Raw genomic sequence first — 22,947 nt, 5'->3', positions numbered from 1 at the left:
ACATGGCCAGGTGGTTAAGGCGCACGACTCGTAATCTGAGAGTCGACGGCTCGAATCCCTGTAGCATGAAACATGTTCGCCCTTTCAGCAGTGGGGGTGTTATAATGCTATGGTTAATCCCGCTATTCTTTGTTAAAAGAGTAGCCCAAGAGTTGGAGGTGATTGGTGATGACTAGCTGCCTTCCCTCTATATTTACACTGTTAAATTAGGGACGGCTAGCTCAATTAGTAGTCGTGTAGCTTTGTGCGAAATTAAAAACAAACAAACAAATAATGCTTTTCTTTAAATCCTAAGGTAAATTATAATTGAATAATCTGTTCCGATTATAATTTCCTTTCCACATAAACTGAGCAAGTCATCTTCTAAATTATTTTGATAAAGCAGTTAAATATAATACTGTGTACCAGTAACTGTCTTTGGTTTGGTACTTCTCAAAAAACGGTTCTGATTGGGTCTCTTAGACCCTTAATATTGGTGTGATCACTTAACTGAAGTGTACTCCTGGACTCGTTGTTTTAATATTTCAGATCTAATGCTTCATATTGCTATTATCACTTAAATAAAGGATATTTATCTGAAATCGCTGTTCTAACGGCGTAGCTTTAACGATTGGTATTATTAGTATCAATTAAGTATTAATCAAACAAATTCCATTTCAATGAGTTTATCTAGAGTTTTCATTATGGGCGAGGATAAGAAATGTCCTTTAAAGTTTAGTCCATTTTCCATACAGTTTGAGTCACTAAACTGTACCAGATATTTCTGTGTAATAGTCTAATTGGTTACTGCCAATTTTTTTTTTTAAAAAGTGAATTTTAATCTTTTTAATTATATAATATTCTTTTGTGTAATTACCGATCACATGACTAGCTGAGCTATATTTGAACATACATTATGACAGAATAGGGTTCTGCTCTCATTATATTAAGGTATATAAGCTATACTACATTAATTATTTTGTTACAAAATGTTCTGGTACTGTTTTTCATTAAGTTACTCTAAAATATATCATTAAAGTAGATGAATGACTTTCAATATTTATTACTGTTTAATGAGTTCATTTTACAAATTACGAAAATATTGTGGAAAGTAGATGAAACATACTGGTTTTTAGTTTTAAAAATGTATCTGACTCAATCCTTAATGAGATGAACATATAGTGATCGGTAGTTAATATTAACATAGTAGTTTGTTTATTTAAAAATGCAGTATCATGTGATATTCTTGCCATATAGCAAGCAACCTTTGAAAGCTTAAGAAACATTATATATAAACTTTATTTTGAATATCAAACAGAAAATGACCATATTTGAAAAAAACGTTGAATTTGAATGGTTCTCAATGTTCAAGTGACCTGAACAGCGAGTCAGAGAAACTTAACATTCATATGTAGTTGTTCTTCATTTGAAACTACTGATCAGAGGGAGGAAGCTGTTATATTAAGAAATGATGAATGCGTTCATGAAAACATCTTGAACCTTGTACAATTTGACTCTCGGTTCAATACGTTAACTCTTAGACCACTCCCTGGTGTAAAATAACGGTATCAATAATATTTAGTACGTTATTACTATTATGTAGCCTGTGTAGTGAGTGTTTTCTTTGGTGGAATTGCTTAATAAGCTAGACGTAAGCTTTTGCTTGAATTCGCTTATTTGAAACTTTACGTTCAATGTGAAAGTAAATATAAAGGGAAATCTAGTTATAAATTCAGAAGACAAGTTCAAAGGCTAAAGATGTCAGCTATGCAACTTAGTTTGTTTAATTTTGAAGAAAATTGTGTTGGTAGTTTTTAAATGTTTTTTGCTGTTGATGAGGAAGAATATCAGTTCTATGTTGAAAGAAACTTATTACGTTTTATTTAAAATATTTATACGATTAACAGAAATTCGTGGAAACTAAAAGCCAGTGGTGGGCAAGAAATATTTCTTTTGCTTTTAATTTATTTTCGATCTAAGTTAGTCCACTCCCAGTTAAAAAATCTTCTCTAAACAAATAAATCATCTGACGATAAAACTGATTATAAAAAGTTAAAAAGTTTAATACAGAATATTATTATGAAAACTGGACTAACTGAGATTCAGTCAAAATTCATTTAATTTCACATTGCATAAATTAAGCTCAGATGTAATATGCTGTCAGGAGAGGCTAGATAATTCTTTGTTTCTATCTAATCAGCGTTTTCAATTTTGCAATGTTGCAGGTCAAATTCTGTTTATATATATATATATTGGAGAAAATGACAAAAGGAGGAATGCTTGTTCAAGACAGCTATGATCTTATTGATTTGGATGAGTACAACAGCACCAACAACACAACACCTTGGTATGACTACGACCCGTACGAGAGTTTCAAAATGTTTTTTCTAGACGAATTAATACCAACTAGCATTGTCTACGGACTCACTCTTATCATTGGCTTGACTGGAAATATCCTTATTACATACACAGTAGTGCACTTTAGACATATGCGCACTATCAGTAATATTTTCCTTGTAAGTTTGGCTTCCGCTGATCTACTCTTAATTATCTTCTGTGTTCCCGTAATGGTAAGTGCTATGAATTTGACATTTTTATGTTAGTTTCTGAAACATTTGAAAGAATAAACTTACGTATTTCTGCACATCACACAATATTTGTGAATAAGATGTGGACAGGAATTACGTGCTAAATTTTCTTTTTATAAACATGGTACGTTTCTGTCACGCAAAAAATTAATTTAAATCATTATTAGTCTGATACATCACCATCTCTTTGTGATGATCATAATCTATTAAAAAGTTAACTTAATTCGTAATAGTGAAAAAAAAGTTTAGTTCTAAAGCTAATATGGTAAAACGAGATATCAAGTTTTTAGTGTTCACATAAACGTTTAAATGATATATTTTAAATGGAAATGACACTGCTATAAAAATTCAATAAACATTTCTGGATTAGTAATGGATATAAAAAAAACTGAGCTTACTTATCAAAATGTAAATTACTATCACATAACAGATGAGCTGTTAACTCATTAAGTTAAAGATTAAGCAAGGCCTAGAGCAAAATTTGTTCTAGCTGTACACTTGGGTTATAAATACAGCACTAGAAAATAGAACTATGTGATAAATCTCTCTGAAACTAAAGTTATCAATTCTAAAGCTTTTAGTTCATTATAATGTGTTATTAGAGTTACAATTGTTAATTATTGTATACAGTTTACTTTCTGCTACAAGAAGTGTTAAGTATGTTTTATAAATAGAACCTCATAGATTTAGTTCAAAATTTAGTCTCTGATTTTTAGAAGAATTTGTGCAGAGCTACAGAAGGGGCTGTCACTGCATAACTATTGCTAATTTTGAACTATCCGTTTGTGTATTTTGGCGAAACATTAGTGAAGGGATTTCTGCGCTGAAAGTCGATAACTTTGAGCTAAAAGGGACAAGACAGAATAGATTGAGGGAAGCAACTCGACAATACTCATCTCCAATGCTAATCGAATCACCGGATTTGATTGTTACTTTATAATGCACACATGGCCCTAAAATTTGATGTGCGACTAGTCAACAAAGAGACGAGAATTTTGAACCCTGAGGTTCAGAGCTGATTGCCTAACTACTAAGCCACATGCAATTCTTTCACCATGAGAGTGGAGAAATTTGCATTAAAGAGGAATTAGACAGTTACGGACTCCTGAATCACATTACAACTTAATTCAGGACAATAACTTATATTTTCAATGTTAAGACTATTTACAATCATGAAAAATAGGTCACGGACATTACAATTAAGATGTGAATACATATGGTACTGTTTACAAGAAAAATAAGCAATGATTTACAGTAGACTAAAGTTCAATCTTTTAGTCTTACCTCGAACTCAACGAGTATTTTCATGAGAAAAAAAACTGAAATTATAATAGCCCATTTAGCCACAACCCTTTCCAATTCCTTGACACGGCTACAATCAAATATTGTGCACTTGAGCTGCTTAAATACGTTATGAAACACAAGTCTGCTCGTAGTGAAGAATCTATGGAAAACTTATCAAAATATATGATTAAAACTGAACTCATGACCCTTCACAAAAACTTTTATAATAAAAATTGCAATGTCGAGCAATACTGCTCGATCATGGATACTAGAATAAGCGTAACTCACGACAAATAATGTAGTTTCAAAATTAAGACTACGAGGTCTGTTCAAAAAATACGCGGACTGACGTCAGAAAACAAAATGTACTTTATTTAGAAGTTACAGGTCTGGGACCCCTTCAAAGTACTCTCCTCCCCAACGCACACACTTATCCCAACGGTGTTTCCACTTGTTGAAACAGTTTTGGTACGCTTCTTTTGTAATGTCATCCAGCTCCTTCGTCGCATTTGCCTTAATCTCGGGAATCGTCTCAAATCTTCTTCCTTTCAAGGGTCTTTTGAGTTTGGGGAACAAGAAAAAATAGCAAGGAGCAAGATCAGGTGAGTATGGAGGGTGGGGAAGAACAGTGATCGAGTGTTTGGCTAAAAACTCACGAGTTCTGAGGGACAAATTTCGCAGCAACGCGGTGCATCTTCAATCTTTCGGTCAAAATCTCGTAACAAGATCCAACTGATATCCCACACTCTTCAGCAAGCTCCCTGACAGTCAGACGTCGATTGCCCGCACCAGGGTGTTGATTTTGTCGACGTGTGGGTCGTCAGTTGACGTGGAAGGACGTCCAGGACGCTCATCATCTTCAATGGACTGTCGACCATCCTTAAAACTTTCATGCCACTTGAAACATGCCGTACGCTTTATAGCAACATCACCGTAAGCCGTGTTAAGCATAGCAAAAGTTTCAGTCGCAGATTTTCCAAGTTTAACACAAAATTTCACAGCAAGTCGTTGCTCCTTCAGGTCATTCATTTTGAAATCCGCCAAACGAAAAAATCGCACTTTACTTAAAACCGCGTAGCTAATAAACAAATGAAGATATCTGCAATCGGGAAATGGCGTCGTAATCAGCTGATCTGTGCAAACCTAGCGACACCAAGCGGATTCCCCTGGAACCAACTGGAGCCGCGCAATTCAAATAGTCCGCGTATTTTTTGAACAACCCTCGTATATTTATCATTACTAATGTATGAAATATGCATGTGATGAAATATTACAGTAAATATGTTTCGCTAGTTTAAAAAATCACTCTTGTTAATAATATTGTAAAAATTTATTATCAAATAATATAGAACAGAATGATGTCTCATTAATTGTACATACAGTGGGCTTGTAAAAACATTCAGGGAAAATTGTAAAACTGAGAAAATATACTTTTCCTTAACTTTTAATTTTATTTTTTCCCCCATGAAGGAATGCTGGTTTATGTGTTTGTTTTTTAATTTCGCGCAAAGCTACTCGAGGGCTATCTGCGCTAGCCGTCTCTAATTTAGCAGTGTAAGATTAGAGCGAAGGCAGCTAGTTATCACCACCCACCGCCAACTCTTGAGCTACTCTTTTACCACGAATAGTGGGATTGACCGTCACATTATAACGCCCACACGGCTGAAAGAGCGAGCATGTTTGGTGTGACGGAGATTCAGACCCGGATTACGAGATGAGTACCTTACCACCTGGTCACGCCGGGCCAAAGGAATGCTGGTAATTGAAACTTCTTGCCAGCCAGAGATTTTGTTTGTTTGTTTGATAATAACGTGATACGTCGTCCACAAGCACCGTGTGTTTTTTCAACGTAGAACAAAAATTGTATATTAAAATTGCGTGGATATGATATACTTGTTTTTACGAGATATTTACTTTACGAATGACGTGAGCAAGGAACAAAGTAGTTACAGTACAAATTTATATACACAATTTCATATATGAAATTCTACATTTTGTCGTATTCTTTTTCATATTCAAAGACAAAACAAAATCCAGACACATCAGACTGTTTCTACAAAAGAATTTTATGTATGTATTGTTATTCATGATTTGTTTGTTTTGTTTTTTATATTGTATACTTAATTTTACTGTTACTATGTCAAGAAAGGAACATACTGGAAAATATACTAAGATGTTTTGAAGATATTTGATTAGGTGTTTTAAGATTAGTAATGATGTTTTATCTGAACTATTTGAAGAAATTTAAAATGAGAAAATTTTAAAATCCTGGTATAAAATGTTTTATGTAAATACAAAAGGCCTGGCATGGCCTAGCGCGTTATGGCGTGCGCTTCGTAATCTGAGGGTCGTGGGTTCGCGCCCGAGTCGCGCCAAACATGCTCGCCATCCCAGCCGTGGGGGCGTTATAATGTGACGGTCAATCCCGCTATTCGTTGGTAAAAGAGTAGCCCAAGAGTTGGCGGTGGGTGGTGATGACTAGCTGCCTTCCCTCTAGTCTTACACTTCTAAATTAGGGACGGCTAGCACAGATAGCCCTCGAGTAGCTTTGTGCGAAATTCCAAAAAAACAAAACAAAATACAGAAAGACACCTTCCAAATGAAACTCTTGAGTGTTCGAGATGAGCAAAATGGTCTCTCTTGGTTTTCAGTTCTTTGTAACTTTGTTGGTTTTAATGGTAATGTGTCATACCCTTCTGTTATAAGCATTATAACTTCGCAATTACTCAGATATTGTAAAATTTGTAATAAATTACAATATTTTATCAGTAATGTTGAAATACTGATACAAAAATTAATAGTTAATGGATTTAATAAAGAATCTTTAAATAAAATTATTAAACTATTATGTAAAAATATATTAAATAATAAATATAAAGAATTAAAAATTAGAGAAATTTTACTAAAAAATTCTAATAACTATTTTTAGTTATGTATAAGGTCATTTAACAACTTGGTACTACTTCATACAGATGTACACCTTGCCCGCATATAAGGGCTTGTTTAGAGCATGATATTCACAGTAGACTTAATAAATGGGTATTGGTTGGGTGCTATATTACTTATTATAAATAACTAGATGGGACTCTTCATACTAGTATAATGGGTTTACTGGGCTACCAATTAGTGCCTTTCTGTTATAATGGAGGCTGAAATGCTATCTTTAAGATGTAAAATTTAACTTACTTACACCCAAATTGTAGTACCTTATTTTTTATTATTTTAAAATTAATTTTTCTTTACTTTGAAGAACAGTCACCTTCCTACAACTGTCAGCAGGCGGTGAAGGGTGATTTGATGTGGGACGCTGTGGACTTGTGCACCCACACCTCGCTCACCTAATTGTTATTTCTATACCTATTGCTACTCCTTTATTTTATTTTTTTATGTGAGACTGGCGAATGGAAGTTAAAACTGATAGACGGTGTATCCCCATTGCAATGTGGGTCCAACTTTTATATTCCACATAATAGCTTGTGCCCTGGGATCCTTTTATTTAGTGCAGATATTTTTTCCTTATTATTTTTAACTTACTTTTGTTTCGGCGTGTTTTGTAGGCTATGAGAAACTAATATAATTTCTCAGAGGATTGGATTTGCTGTTTTCAACGCAGTCCTTCCTTTTGATTTTGTTTACTTAGCTTTATTAGTATTAGTTTTCAATAATATATATATAACATTAATTACTTTAATGTTCTCATAGTTCTGTTTAATTGGGAGTTTTTACATACACTGCAATTTTATTTCAGTTTCTGTATTTCTTCTACATATCATATCAGACTTATGAGTAGCAGATAAGCCCGGTTACATACATAACGGCCTGGCGTGGCCAGGTGGTTAAGTCACTCGGCTCGTAATCCAAGGGTCACGGGTTCAAATTCTTGTCACACCAAACATGCTCGCCCTTTCTGTCGTGGGAGCGTTATAATGTTACAGTCAATCCCACTATTCGTTGGTAACAGATTAGCCCAAGAGTTGGTAGTGGGTTGTAATCACTAGCTACCTTTCCTCTAGTCTTACACTGCTAAATTAGAGACGGCTAGCGCAGATAGCCCTCGTGTAGCTTTGTCCGAAGTTCAAAAACAAAACGTACATAATGTTGTCTCTTTCTTACAAAGTAGTTGGCACTATTAAAGTTGTTTGTCTTTTATGTTTTGTTTCCCAAATGTTTTCTTTTACCTATATATCCACATCTATAATCACAGGATTTTTCTGATACCTTCATATTTCTCTGGATTAATACAATAAAAATAAAATATGTTACTTAAATAAAATAGCAATATTATTGCTGACATGAACGTTTTTCTTTGTTAGCGTGATGGGAGGAGTACAGATAGTACATTTTGTAGCTTTGTACTTAATTACAAACAAACAAACTTTTTAGCGATGTATTAATTGCATTTCATTGTGTAAGCCATTTTAATAGAGACAAATGACCTCACAGAAACACTTACTTTTTAGTGAAACATTCTCATTACAAAATCAGAGGCTTGAAAGGTCTAAAACGACTTTAATTTAAAAAGCCATTCCTTTTTCAAAACTAGATCAATTGCATCATATTTAACAAGCCAGTTTCAATACCGAAGAAATGAAATGATTATTAATGAACTTGTTTGATAGAAAATTGCCTAATTCTAAAAAATGCCGAAAACGTATTTTTAAAAAAATATAAGTATCACAAAAGAAAAACATTGTGTTCTGTTAAGTGTAAAGTAATATCCTGGACATCACCATTGAATCAATTGTTTTATTTCTAATAATGTTAAATTTCTTTTGTCTTATGTATTATAGCTCATCTCCGACAAATTTCTAATTTATTATGCTGCGCGTTACAATTTGAAATGGCTTAAAACTGGTGTAATTTGAACTTAGAAGTTAATTGGATGTTAATATATATGTGAAATTTATGATATTTTTGACACACAGTTTTCTTTCTTAAAATAAATACATTTTGATATACAAACAATAATACAATTTAGTATTAGTATGCAAATAGTTATTATAATTAATAATTTATATACAAACATTTCAGAATCTTACAAACGATATTGAATCTTCTATCTGGTCTGGAACTGAATATTTCATCGATGGTTCACGATGAACGAACTAATTTTGAGTTTATATTGGAACAGTTCACTTAATATGTACTTTTCCACCGTTGAAGTTGAACGATTTGTAATGTTAGAAATCTGTAAACGTTTATGGTCAGATATCTCTAGTTTTCCGTTTAATAAGCATTCATCACAATTATAGTTTTTAAGATTTCTAGTTTAACAACTGTAGCAAACCAACAATATTATAAAGCTGTTTTTTTGGGGTGTCACGTTGATTTATAAACAAAAAGGTGGTTCTAGACATTTCTGTTGCTTTCATAAAACACACATTGTTGATTCTTACACTCGATAATCGTCTACAAATTTAGGGAATAGGCGGAACCTTTGCAATACACGATTAACAGTGTAATTTATATTGAGTTTTTAATATAAACTTAACTTACACAAACGTTGACAGTGTCGACAGTAAAATAAATATATAACAGTAAATCCGTTACGCATGATAAAATAAGCCCAGTCGATGCAATAGCTAAGTTTAAAATTAATTTGGAGAACTTGACCAGAAGATTATTGGGAAAGTGTGTGTATAAACTGTATATCAATAGATGGTGTTTAAGAAATCTTTAGTGATATTAACTGAAAAATAGAACTGATGCTGCATGTGCACTAATTTTAATAAAAAATTCTATAGAAATCGCTTTCAGCAAATAAAGCTAGAAGAAAATTATAGAACACTTTCATCGGTACTTGCCCGTACTCACAATTAATTTGTAAAACATTGAATAATGATTATGTAAAAAATTAAAGATAGAACACTTTCATATTATTTACTTAAATATAAAGCTTTAAGGAAATTGTTATATTAATCATGTGTTTCAAACTAAATAAAAAAACTAGAGTAAAAAGTTAACACAAAAACTTGATTTTTTATTTCAACTAATCGATTTACAAAGTTTATGAAGTATAAGTTTTGTTTGCCAATTTACACATACTTAATACACAATCAGTTAATAGATAAGTTTTTCCGGAAAAATATTATTGCAAAATATGATAAACGTTCCAAATAATATAAATATATACATATTTTTTTTTAAATATAAGTTATTGAATTGAAAGAAAATTGTTACTATTTCATCTTCTGTCATCTTAAAACTTTTATGTATTTATGTATTGTCCCCTATGCCATCGATTTTTTTGTAAGAGAACGGTATATTTTATTACAGAACATAAAAGAGCAATCAATTATATGCGTGGGATGTTACTAAAATCAGGTGCTTAAGAATATTCATCTCCAGGTGGAGAAGAAACAATATATAAAACTATCTTCTGTTCATTACATTATACTCTTCAAATTTAATCATTTAATCTCACTAGTTTCGTCAAAGTAGATATGGACAAGTTTTAGCTTTCTAAACCTACTCTTCATAAACAGAAAAGAGAATGAAACGTAATAAATAATCTTTATGGAAAGTCAGTACGCACTTCGCCTTTTATTTATGTTTATAGCATACTATTCACTCAAGACAATAAAGAATGTTTCCCTTTCAAACTACAGCCAACTCGTTAAATTCACCTATTTTATACAAATGATTATTTGCGGCTGAGTATGAACTAATGGTTTCGTGCCAGACTACGAATATCGTTGAACGTGTTCCACATTTTCAGACCGTGAGTACATTATAAAAGTGAATATTAATTCCATTTTCAGTTAAAAGCAACCATTTAGTCAGCGGATAATTTGACAGGTTGTTCTCCCTCTTTGGTCAGAAGTAAAATTTGTGAACTGCAATCCTTGAACCATAAAATTTTCTGACCTGACTATTAGCCTAAGAACTTTGACTTATCTGTAAATCACTCCTCCCCTCCAGTGGTTGGTCTAAGGGCTTATAACGCTCTAAGTCAGGTTTTGATATCCAGGATAGGGGGAACGTAGTAGCTCATTGTGCATCTTTGTGCTTAACAAAACACAAACAAACAGAATTCCATCACTGTTGTAATGGTTTGGAGGAAAACATGTCACCAGACAACGGTAAATCATTTAGAACACATTCGAACAGATGCTCCACTTAACCAGAAACATTTTATATACACAAAATCAATCACTTTGTACTTTTCCACGAACATCGTTTAACAGATCCAAGGTGGCCTAGTGTCCAAAAAGGACAAATAACTTAGAAGCAAATTTCATTTAGCAATATTCTGTTCTTAAACAATTTTTTTCAGTAGTGACATAAACGTTGTTTTGAGTAAACACTTTTACTAAGTTCACTCACAGTTTTTGCCAACTTATGTTAAACATATCTTCAATCACCAGCAATCTTGAGATACCACAGAAAAAAATTGTAAAATAATTTCATTTTTTATTACATTACTAAATGTTGATATTTATAAGTTCTCAAGCAAGTAAATTATTAATAATTTTGTAATGCTAATTTTATAAAGAAATCAAAACACTAAATTTCTATGAGGACAATAAGTTAAGTATTCTTCTAAAATTTTCTTAGGCTCAAAAATATTATAAAAACCTTAAAAACTGTTATGTTTCGTATCGTATATTAATTTCATCATTGTGTGAAAAAAACCTGTTGGAAATTTTGTTAATGTTCGAAAGTGGATACTGTACTATTATGTTTATTGTTAAACTACGGAATTAGAGTTGTTAAAAACAGCACAAGCATCTTTATTAGATTTATAATAAAATACTGGTTTGGATGATTCACGGGAAGCTTTCATATTTTTATTTCGTACGTTATTGTCCTGCTCATTGGTCTTAAATTTGCCTTTTTTTTGTTTTTTTTCAATAGCCCGGCATGGCCAAGCGTGTTAAGGCGTGCGACTCGTAATCTGAGGGTCGCGGGTTCGCATCCCGGTCGCGCCAAACATGTTCGCCCTTTCAGCCGTGGGGGCGTTATAATGTGACGGTCAATCCCACTATTCGTTGGTAAAAGTGTAGCACAAAACTATATTAGGGACAGCTAGCACAGATAGCCCTCGAGTAACTTTGTGCGAAATTCCAAAACAAACAATGCTTTTTCTACTTCTTTTCTAATTGATTTATCACAAGGTCACTCCTTTTCTATTTGTTTATGACAAAGTCATAACGAATACCTTGCAGAAAGGAAATGAAAACTCTAAACAAATACTGTTAAGCGCACATGAAACGAAAGAATAATGTATTCCAAGAATTGGTTTGGTTTGTTTTGAATTTCGCGCAAAGCTACTCAAAGGTTATCTGTGCTACCCGTCCCTAATTTAACAGTGTAAGACTAGAGGGAACGCAGCTAGTTATCAATTCCCTCCGCCAACTCTTGAGCTACTCTACTAACAACAAATAGTGGGATTGACCGTAACATTATAACGCTCCCTCGACAGAAAGGGCGAGCATGTTTGGTGTGACAAGAATTCGAACCCGTGACCCTTGGATTACGAGTCGAGTGTCTTAACCACCTGGCCATGCCAGGCCATATTCCAAGAATATACTCCAGAGGTGTAGATTTACTGTAAATTATTAACTAATAAATAAGTTAATAAGGTTGTTTGCAAGATTTCTTGATGTTTTCTGCACAAATTGCTATTTTATCTTGGGAAGAAGTTAGTTAGTTGAAAAGTGGTACAAAGCTTACAGACTGGCTGTCTGTAAAAGATCTGGAAAGTTAAAGCTACAACTACAAGCTGGCTTGGTCAACGTATTTCTTTTTGAACTAGCCTAAAGTTATTAATAGAGAGCAGTATTCCTTGAACCAGTTCTATTCTAGAAAATAAAGTAGAAACAAAAGAAAGTGTGGTTTTGTGATGCAATTTAATTCGAAATTAGTACAAGAAACTTTAACAAACTGCAGTAATTATTTGAACAAAATGCAGTCTATTCTTTGACCAAGAAAGTATATTAACCATAAAATTGCTTATATTCCAGAAGCAAACAAAATAGATCTTATTTTCTTCCTCAATTTCATTAAACCAGTGAACAGCTATGGTGATATGTAATGGTAAACTTAATGATTCACGTTACATGATGGAATAAAAATATACCCCTATAATTAGAAATATTTGTGAAACATAAAAGATATCGTTTCATACATGTAACGAAATGGAATAATTATTTTTTATTAATCAATATAGTTTTTGTTTGCACAAATTTAAACACTAAACTTGATTGTAATGTCGTTAGTGTTACATATATATATATATATTTGTTTTGTAATTGCAGTATGCCAAGCTATTTTCCTATTCATGGACATTCGGAGAATTCTGCTGCAAATTTGTATGCTACATTCAGAATGTATCATCAATCTGTTCTGTGCTGACATTAACAGCTATGAGTGTTGAAAGGTGAGACATTTTAATTACTATTAACGATTGAGAATTCTTCCTTTTTTCTTCGATTACTTGAAAGGTAAGACGTTTCAATCATCCAGATCAGTTTGAATTTTGTTTTTTACTTTAACAGTCATGAAACTGAACAGTAAAAAAAAAATTGCTTCGGATATAGTTCGATGTTTATTTTACGACATTTTAAGCGATGGCCTTAAAGCATTTGACATTTTTTGTAACATTAATAGCAATTAGTTTGATTCCAGACCACGAAAATGAACCAAAAATAAAAGATTAGGAAGGTTTTCTACTCACCTGAACCCTCAATGTCCTTTTCAAAGGTTTTCATTTGGAAGCCATCCTAAAAAAAATATGTATTTTTATAAGGTCTGACAAGAAAAAGACAATAAAAAAAAACAATCACATAATCTTGGTGCAATGTAAATAAGAATGGTTAATTTGTAAAGCTGGTTGAAGTGGCGTATGATGAAGTCTTTATATAAACTGTAATTACTTTCAGCCGAACCGTGTGTTTTTTCTTTCTGCTGATCCCACGAAGTACCGATCCGAAATTATAATAAAATCTCACTATACACGTATTTCAAGTTATAAATGAAAATCAAACATTCAACAAGAGTTATTAACACGTATTAGATGTTAAAGATCTGAATATTAAGGTTTTGACTTCTGTCTCATTTTTGGTTATTGTTGTTTACCAAAAGAAATCAAACAAATGTAGATGTAGCGTTCAGTGAATAAAAACTGAGGAGGTGAAGCAGCATATACCTGAAATCTGTAATAAAAGAGGAAATAACATAGCTTCGATATTTTCCCAGTGACATAGCGGTATGTCTGCGAACTTAGAATGCTAGAAACCGGGTTTTGATACCCCGTAGTGAGCAGGGCACCGATACCTTCAATATTTTATTCTAGCTTAAAATGTCGTACTCTGACTTCTATGTTACCACTCGTGATTTCATATTAGAGTGCCGAAAATCTTTCCATTGTAATTTTCTTTTGCGTTAAGTAACTAATGCAACCTGTAACATTAATTTGGACTAATCACGCATATTTCTTGCTGTTGTTGTTTTGAATTAAGTACAAAGCTACACAATGGGCTATCTGTTCTCTGCCCACCAGGGTATCGAAACCCGGTTTTTAGCGCTGTAAGTCCAAAGACATACCGCTGAGCCACTGGGGGCACATTTCTGGCAGTGCAGAGAATTTTTACGGTTACTTACTCTTAACTTTAAAACTTGTATTTAGCAAAACGAAAAAATATCCTTCATATTATACTCTTGAGCACACACATATTCAGTCTAAAACAAAACAACGATTATCAGTAAAATATATTCTCGGTTCCACCTTTGTTGCTTTAGAATGTATGACTTATGGATACTTAATATATAAATATTACATTATATGAGCATGGACGCCTCTCACTTCATGCTATGTAATTTACTTGAATACAACTAGCAACTAGTCTGTATATTAAAATTTGTAATTTTCTTGATAAACGAATAAAAGTAAAGTTTAACGTTTATATTTTGCCATTTTGGTATCACAAGTACAATCACTTCATACAAATGTATTTACGACTAAGCTTTAAATAAACTTTTAGAATAAAAAAAACTTACTAATGCCAACTGAACACCTGTAAGGATCTGAAGGAGAAGAAATTTGAGCCAAATTATATTTGTATGTACTTTTACGATGTTTTTAGGCGCCATCCCAATTATATTGATTGAGGACAACTACGTTTACGACTACAAATGTAAAACATAAGACATCAGTTTGCCATGACATTCTCAGGTATGGATTTAGAACAAAAGTTTCATTTTGGCATTCATAATATATATATGGAACTTAAAATGCTTCATGCGGCCGCTCAGTGATATAGCAGCAAGTCTTTGGATTTACAACGCTAAAATTAGGGGTTTGATTTAATTCGCTGGACATAGTAGACAATCCGATGTGGCTTTGTTATCACAAAGAAAAACACACGTATACACACACTCTTTGTGTGATATTCAAAACTGTGGGAAGTAATACATTTTGTCGTGACATGTTCAGGTATAGATTTGGAACGTAAAACATTTTGTAAAACTAAATTTCAATTTTGAAATGAAAGAAAAGTGTGTTGTGACATCATCGCCTACGAGATTAAAAATATTGTTTTGAAGAGAACTGTAAAATTCTAAAATTACAACGTTTCATCAGAACATTTATATCTACAAATTCGGAACGAAGAGGCATTTCAATTGCCCTATTAAGAACTTCGAATTTTAAATATGATACGTTGTTTTTGTTGTAGCACTAAAAGCTTTGGATGTTAAAACAGCAAAATACGTTTCTGTCGAAAATGTATTCATTTTGATTTTGAATTTTAATATTTCTGAGCAGCAAGTTAATAATTATAAGTATTGATAGACAAATTTTATTTTTGTGACATTAGCAGCTCTGATTTTGTAATGGTAAGAAAACTATGCTATCACTCTAAGGATTAATACCGTTCCAAGATAATTCATTTGTATCTTCACAACGACATATTAGTGATTGCTGAATAATATACTATCGTATTGAGGTTCATAAAAATAAACATAGTACCATTTAAACGGGATGGGCGAATGTATAAGTCTAGGTATAAGTTAAATTTCTAGACTTCGGCAGAAGTAACGTACATGACAGAAAGACTGTCATCGTGCGTAAGAAGCTAAACCTTTTTCTAGAATTAACCGTGCATTTCGTTACTAGAAATGTCCTCGTGCAAACTAAACTGAAAAAAACATTGTAAGCTATACTTGTGATTGCTAAAATGTAATATATCTACAATGCTTAAAACTTTATCAGCATTATTTTGGTATATTTTGACTTCGTATAACATCTCGAGTAACGAATAAGAGACAGACCTGCGACGGGAATTAACATTCCCTATTGTTGTATTGCCAAGTTTAAAGTATACTTACCTTATGTCGTTACCTTATATTAAATATTCAACTTTCGTGCTTGCAGTTTCTACTAAGATACAACTGATGATGCTGATATACGTGTAGCAGCATAAACTAGTTTCAACGTCTTACGCTAGACTTTCACATTCGTTGTTACTTCTCTTAATTTAAGATAAGAAAGCTGGGATAATTTCGTTTAAAGATGGCAATTTCTTTGTCTATTTAAGGAGACTTACGCAAAGATAGTTGAGGGATGATTATGTTAACTGTTCTTTATTTTGAAGTGACAAACCAGATGAAAAGAACCTAGTCAGCACCATCTACCGCCAAATATCGGGCTTCTCTCTTATCAACGGATAGTGAAGTTGGTACTCACATTATAACTACACCATACCTAAAACAACCAGTAAATTTGTTGACGAGATTTGAACCGCCCTATTAATTAGGTCACGTCAGACCTTAAAGATGACAGACTCTAGTAAAATTGTACTAGTTGAGAATAATAAATAATTGCATAGTGAGTTTTCAACACTTAAAATATATTTTTGTTGAGAGTGTCGAAAGCGGTTAAACAATTCTTAAAAAAAACAAAAACTCTAAAGTACTGAAATATGTGATTGAAATACTGAATTTGTTTTTGTTTGCTTTGAGATGTTCATTTAAACGTAATATACTGCAAAATCGGAAATCTATGGTACTGACAAAAAATAAATCGTCAGGTTATAACTTGCCTGTCTCTCGCTAGTACAGTGGTAAGTCTACGGATTTACAACGCTAAAATCAGGGGTTCGTTTCGTCTCGGTGGACTTGGTAGATAGCCCGATGTGGCTTTGCTATAAGGAAAACACACAAACACACACTGTTATAACTTGCATAAAATTAATGTAAACATTAGCATTATAAAAGCCTCCTATTAGCATAGTGGTATGTCTGCGGAATTACAACGATAGAAATCGGGTTTGGTGGGCAGACCACAGGTATCTCACTGTGTAGTTTTATACTTAACTTCAAATAAAGAACTATTAAATATAACGTATGTGATATGTTTATTATTGTACAAAAGTGTTTGAACAAGCAAATATTCTGTCATTCTTTCTATTTTATGTGGGTAATTTTTCCATACATTACAGAATGTAAATTTCGACACTATGGTAATGCTTTACTGATCCATGTTGATAAATGAATGAACCAGTGTGAAAATACTTTTCATTCCTTAGAATTACCATATAATTGAAACAATAGTATGTCATAAGGGTTCTACTTGAATGAACATACTGATCAAATTTAGGGTCTGACATAGTGCAATGTCTTAATTATACAGAAATAATCCAGCAAGGAGCTAGCATATAGTACCGGTATATTCTAGAAGAAATCAATTCGATAGCACTCCACAAGTAAACCTTGAAAAAAACAGTGTTTAACACTATATGTTAAGTTTTGTGGTCATGCTGTGGCCCAAAAAAACGTAGAGAAATGTCAAAAGAGTAGAAAGTTCAAATAAAACTTTACGTGATGCTAGTTGGACTCTCCGATGAATTGTTCCAGACTTGAAATGCTCTCCATAGACTGTCATGTACACCCCAGATTGTATGACCGTAACAGGTAAATTTGAAAGAATGAAATGAAGAGGCAGAACACCTAAACTTAATGATACCAATGTTCAGTGTCTTCGTTTAAGCATCCTTCGGGACAGACGAAAGACTACCACTGATCTCAAGCATGAGATAAGCCACCATGTACCAAACAAGTGTATATATTTTCAATATCAAGAAGATTCAAAGAATATTTAGGTGTGTATCAGTTGAAAACTTTACTTCGGTCTCCAAATATTGCCAAAAGAGAGAAATTTGTTAAAAATACAAACTGGGCTATTGATAATTAGTGCTATGGACTGATGGGTCCAAGTTTGAAATATTTGGTTCAGAACTTAAGTTGTACGACCGGCAGAAGAAAGGTGAAAGATACTTCAACACATAGCACCTATAATGAAAAATGAGGAAAGCAACATGATGGTTTGTAAGTGCTTTTTTTTTGAGGCGACAGGAGTTATTTGCAGTATGGATGGAATAATGGACCAGCGCAAGTACTGTCAGACACTGATCCGTCATATGTTCAGTGGCTTGGGTTTTATCAGTAAAAAGATTATACTACCAAGAAAATATTCTCCAAAGACACTCATCCTATTCATGCAGAAGTGACTTTGTAAAGAAAGAAGCTGCTAGTCATTAAAATGATGCAATGGCCCCACAGAGCCCCAATCTTAACGCAGTGGTGCCGATCTGGGATATTACAGATAAAAACAAACAAACTTGAAAAATCAAAAGTTACTTTCAAAGACACTTTCTGAGAGTGTATTAAACATTTGGAGTACAATCTTAAAAGAAACATTAATTAATTATATATTAACGATGCACACAAAATTGACACAAAATATTATGCGTGCTGAACTCATGTACTGCCACTGCGTTTCTGTTGTGCTAAATATGAATATTAATAAAATCTTAACGTTATATCTATGATTTGCTTCACATTGTTCTTTGAAAGTAGTTTAAAATCTAAAATTTTAGTTTTTCATACCACTATACTTTAGAAATATGTGACATAATTGCAGTTTTATTAAATTGAAGAACCGACAGGATTTTATGAGTAACTTCATTTTTCATGCATCAGAGGAACAAAAGCAGATGTTATAGTATAAATAAATAAAGCTTGCTTATCAGTAGCCATGTCGACTGTTTCATTCATTTGAAAAATTTCGAGTTAGTAACTTTAATCTTTTTGTTATTTTGTGCTTTATCAAATGTTGTGGAATATTTCACCCTCTAGCAAGGAAGCTGTCGCTAAAACATATAATTGGAATGCCGCAGACCTTAACACCACGCATTATAGGTTACTGAAGAATTTTTCAAAAAATATTCACTATTTCAGTCAAGCAGTGATGAAAACACTTTGTTTTCTCATCATCTTGTTGAATATGTAGAGAAAAACCAAGACTGCAAATTACATTATTATTGACGTACACGTTGCCAAGTGTATTTTGTAGATGGGGTTTCATCAGAAATTTAAATTGGTGCTGTAACTAAGTAAAATGTAGTTGAATAATATTTCAGTTATTTTATATTCAATAATTAAGAAAAATGTATACCACATAATATTTTAAACTCTTTAATGAGACTGCTACGAGTATTATCAAATTATAATTATATTTTTCATCACATGGTTTGTTTGTTTGTTTTTGAATTTCACACAAAGCTACTCAAGGGCTATTTGTGCTAGCCGTCCCTAATTTAGCAGTGTAAGACTAGAGGGAAGGTAGCTAGTCATCTCCACTCACCGCCAACTCTTTTACCAACGAATAGTGGGATTGATCGTAACATTATAACGCCCCCATGACTGGCAGGGCAAGCATGTTTGGCGCGACAGGGATGCGAACCCGCGCCCCTCAGATTACGAGTCGCACGCCTTAACACGTTGGCCATGCGGGGCCTTAATGACATGGATCAAACAAATTACAACAAATATGATGAATCACCTTGTGATAGCCAATATTAATAATAAAGTTGTTATAATATTTCTGTTTAATTTTCCTAAGAGGATTACTAAAATACTTTGATTCGTCCTAGTACAGGAAATGCTCTTGTCTAATGATCTAACTCCAAGTCTATAAAGAAATAAACTGAATAATATAGGAGTGCCAGCGTTCTGAAATAATTCTGCTAACAAAACTAATGACAATGTTAGTTGTGCTGTTTCACAAACACTGACAAGTTTTTTTCATGGTGAAATAAGTATGAAGGAAATTTTCATTCGTATTACAGAAAAATGTAAAGTTTTTCGTTAACAGTAGTTTTGTAAACGCTGATATATCGCTATACTTCTTTTATAAGCTGTTATTCGTTCAAAACTAACAATTATACTAGTTTAGTTCAAAGACTTGTGAATATACATTTTTGTTATTTAAGAATCACGATAAAACAATGATGCGTTTAACACATACTTGTATTTCTTTATTAAAAAGTACAGGTGTGACATAGTGATTAACATGCAGACTGTGAACCCGATGATTCTTGGTTGACACCAGTTACCGCATTCCCAACTTCTGTGCCATAGGTGTGTAATAAGAATGTTGGCCAAGGAACACCCTTCCGTTAGAACAGTATTAGTATCGATGGTAGATTGTATTTGGTATTCTTTTCTTCTAGTTTATCATTTCAAAATTATGGGCGGTTACGTATGTATATCTTTAAGTGTTTACAAAACATTACAAAAATACGATATCGTAACACTAGTAGAGCTTCTGATGAGTAATAAAATCTAATTAACTGTATAGACCGACAAATTTGGTATTTTTGGTGCACAAAATATAGCTAATAAAAACCGAAAAAAATGGTTTCATACATTAATTTACTCTAACCCTACATAAAAGAGTGCAACGGATGTTGTTTTTTTCTTATGGTAGCAGGATTAGCATCATGCCATTTTTTTTCTAAATTACAGGTTTCGTATATCATGCCTTTACTGATCACAACGGTAAAATTGTCTATCTGGCTCAACACGTTATTCTTAGTTGTTGTTTTTCTCCTTTCTTAGTTATATAAAACGTGTCATCATACTATATACAGCTAGGATACTGATGTATTAGTTATTATAAAAACGTCATATTAAGGTAAGTATTGTTGTATTAGCTTTTGTAACAAAACATGCCATCACATTACATACAGTTAAGATATTGTGTTAATTATTGTACTAAAGAGTCTCACCGCGTCGAACATAGCAGGAATATTCTTATGTTAGTTATTGCAACAAAGCATGACACATAACATCAGCTGTGCTTATGATATTGTTGTTAACATAACAAAATATCATACCATATCACTTACAGATAGAATATTTTTATGTTAATTATTATAACAAAGTACCTCACCTCTTAATACCGATATGTACAGTGACATTCTTAGTGTTTATAGTTTCCCGAACATCTGTATATCAAGAGATTTTTACCAGTCTTGTTCACGAACACTTAGGTTTTCTTCTTTCATCACCGATCTTACAATTCAATACATTTTTTGAACGTTTATCAGTTTTTCATATCTCACTTTTCCTTCAGGCTCGGCATGGCCAAGTGATTAGGGCGCTCAACATGTAATATGGGTGTCTCGGGTTTGAATCCCCGTAAAACACAAGAAACATGTTCGCCATTTCAGCCTTGGAAGAGTTATAATGTTATAGTTCATCCCGCTATTTATTGGTAAAAGAGTAGCTAAAGAGTTGACAGTGGGTAGTAATGACTAGCTGCATAAAACTACTAAATTGGTGATGGCTAGCATAGATAGCCCTCGTGTAGCTTTGCGCGAAATTCAAAACAAACACTTTTCTTTCACCTGTCTGAATATTTACCTCGTTTTTGGTAACATTTTCTTTTGAATTTCTTGAACACTCTTGGTTATGTTCAGAAAAAGTTTTAAGCGTTTTTGTCGTATTTTAGTTTTTGGGAACGTTCTTCTAATTTTACTTTGTTTTTACTATTCTTATAAAAGTGGATCTGTTTTATCATAATTCGAACCTTTCAATCCATGAGATTTATAGCCATTACGAGCTGTCAATTTAACATTTAGCAGGAATTCTTAATTTTTTAATCATAGTATTGCAATATTTATGACAACATCAAAACTTAAAATATCTGTGTAGTAAGTTATTAAGGTATATGTTTAGATCTATATTGTGTAATATATTAGTCTGTGTTATTCACGTAATAATTATTTTGCTTTCGAGCTATGAGATAAATATATTTTATATAAATTACGCCTAAAACATATTTTAATTTAATTTATTGAAGCTTCGATTTCAATCTTGCGCCTGTGTTCAATCACACTCACATTTTTCTAAGAGTTAATCGCGATCTATGTCATAAAAGATGTAAAGGAAGGTCTTTTATTAAACTTATAGCTTTTTTTATAATTTAAGATGCATTTACTTGCTGTAGTTAGATATTCTGGAAGCTGGCATGTTTACAAACTAATAAAAGTTTTGTTCTTTAAACACATTATCAAGACAATAAATCCATTTCTCATTTCTTATTACGAGTATGAGTTTAAAATTATTTTTAAATGTTACAAATTTTTCTTATCAGTACATAATATTATTTATTATTTGTGTTGCTTGTTCTATCACATTATCCTAATTTCTTCTCACTGAGTACTTATCTTTCTTTGCTTGTTACCTTCGGCCTTAGCAATGCTCAAAAAATGCTCATTTATACAAGCCATTAAATAGAAGAACATTTAATATTATTGGACACTTGGTCACTTCAGTAAGGTTCATTTGTCATCCAAATAGCAGGATAACAGTTGTAATCGTTACTTTTTCAGAAGTTTTCACCTCAACCGTCAATGACATTTACTTGCACTATTAGCATTTCATCTCAACTTCTGTGCCCACACATGGTTGTTAAAAGATGTCTCAACACATTTGCAGTTGGTATCTTGTCAAATGTATTCATCTATAATTCCAACACAGAGTAAGAAGAATTTCATTTTTCTGGCTAGTATGAATTATTGATTCAGGATCAGTTGAAGGTAAACATTTCTCAGTCATACATTGTTTTTGAACTATAATTTAATGAAAGGAAATATCTGCTACAATTTTACAATAATTTTGGGTGCGCATAGAGGGAGATCTTTTTAAAATGTATTATTTTCTTACTATAAGCTAAAAACAGATCTATCACAAAAGCCATTGTTGAGTCAGATTTAATGAAAGGAAATTTTTCCTACTAGTACATTAT

General features: G+C 32.7%; 1 protein-coding gene across 1 annotated transcript in view; it reads left to right on the top strand.

Moving 5' to 3' along the window:
• The first annotated feature begins 2,240 nt into the window (after positions 1-2,240).
• Positions 2,241-22,947, top strand: part of LOC143244858 (QRFP-like peptide receptor) — a 52,713-nt gene continuing 32,006 nt past the window's right edge. The window contains exons 1-2 of the mRNA XM_076490279.1: positions 2,241-2,549; positions 13,112-13,233. Coding sequence (XP_076346394.1) covers positions 2,241-2,549; positions 13,112-13,233 — 431 coding nt within the window. The remainder of the gene's footprint in view (positions 2,550-13,111; positions 13,234-22,947) is intronic.

Source organism: Tachypleus tridentatus, chromosome 2 (genome assembly GCF_004210375.1).
Source record: "Tachypleus tridentatus isolate NWPU-2018 chromosome 2, ASM421037v1, whole genome shotgun sequence".
Classification (NCBI taxonomy): Eukaryota; Metazoa; Arthropoda; class Merostomata; order Xiphosura; family Limulidae; genus Tachypleus; species Tachypleus tridentatus.
The sequence above is the reverse complement of the archived record's forward strand: the minus strand, read 5'-3'. Positions and strand labels throughout refer to the sequence as shown.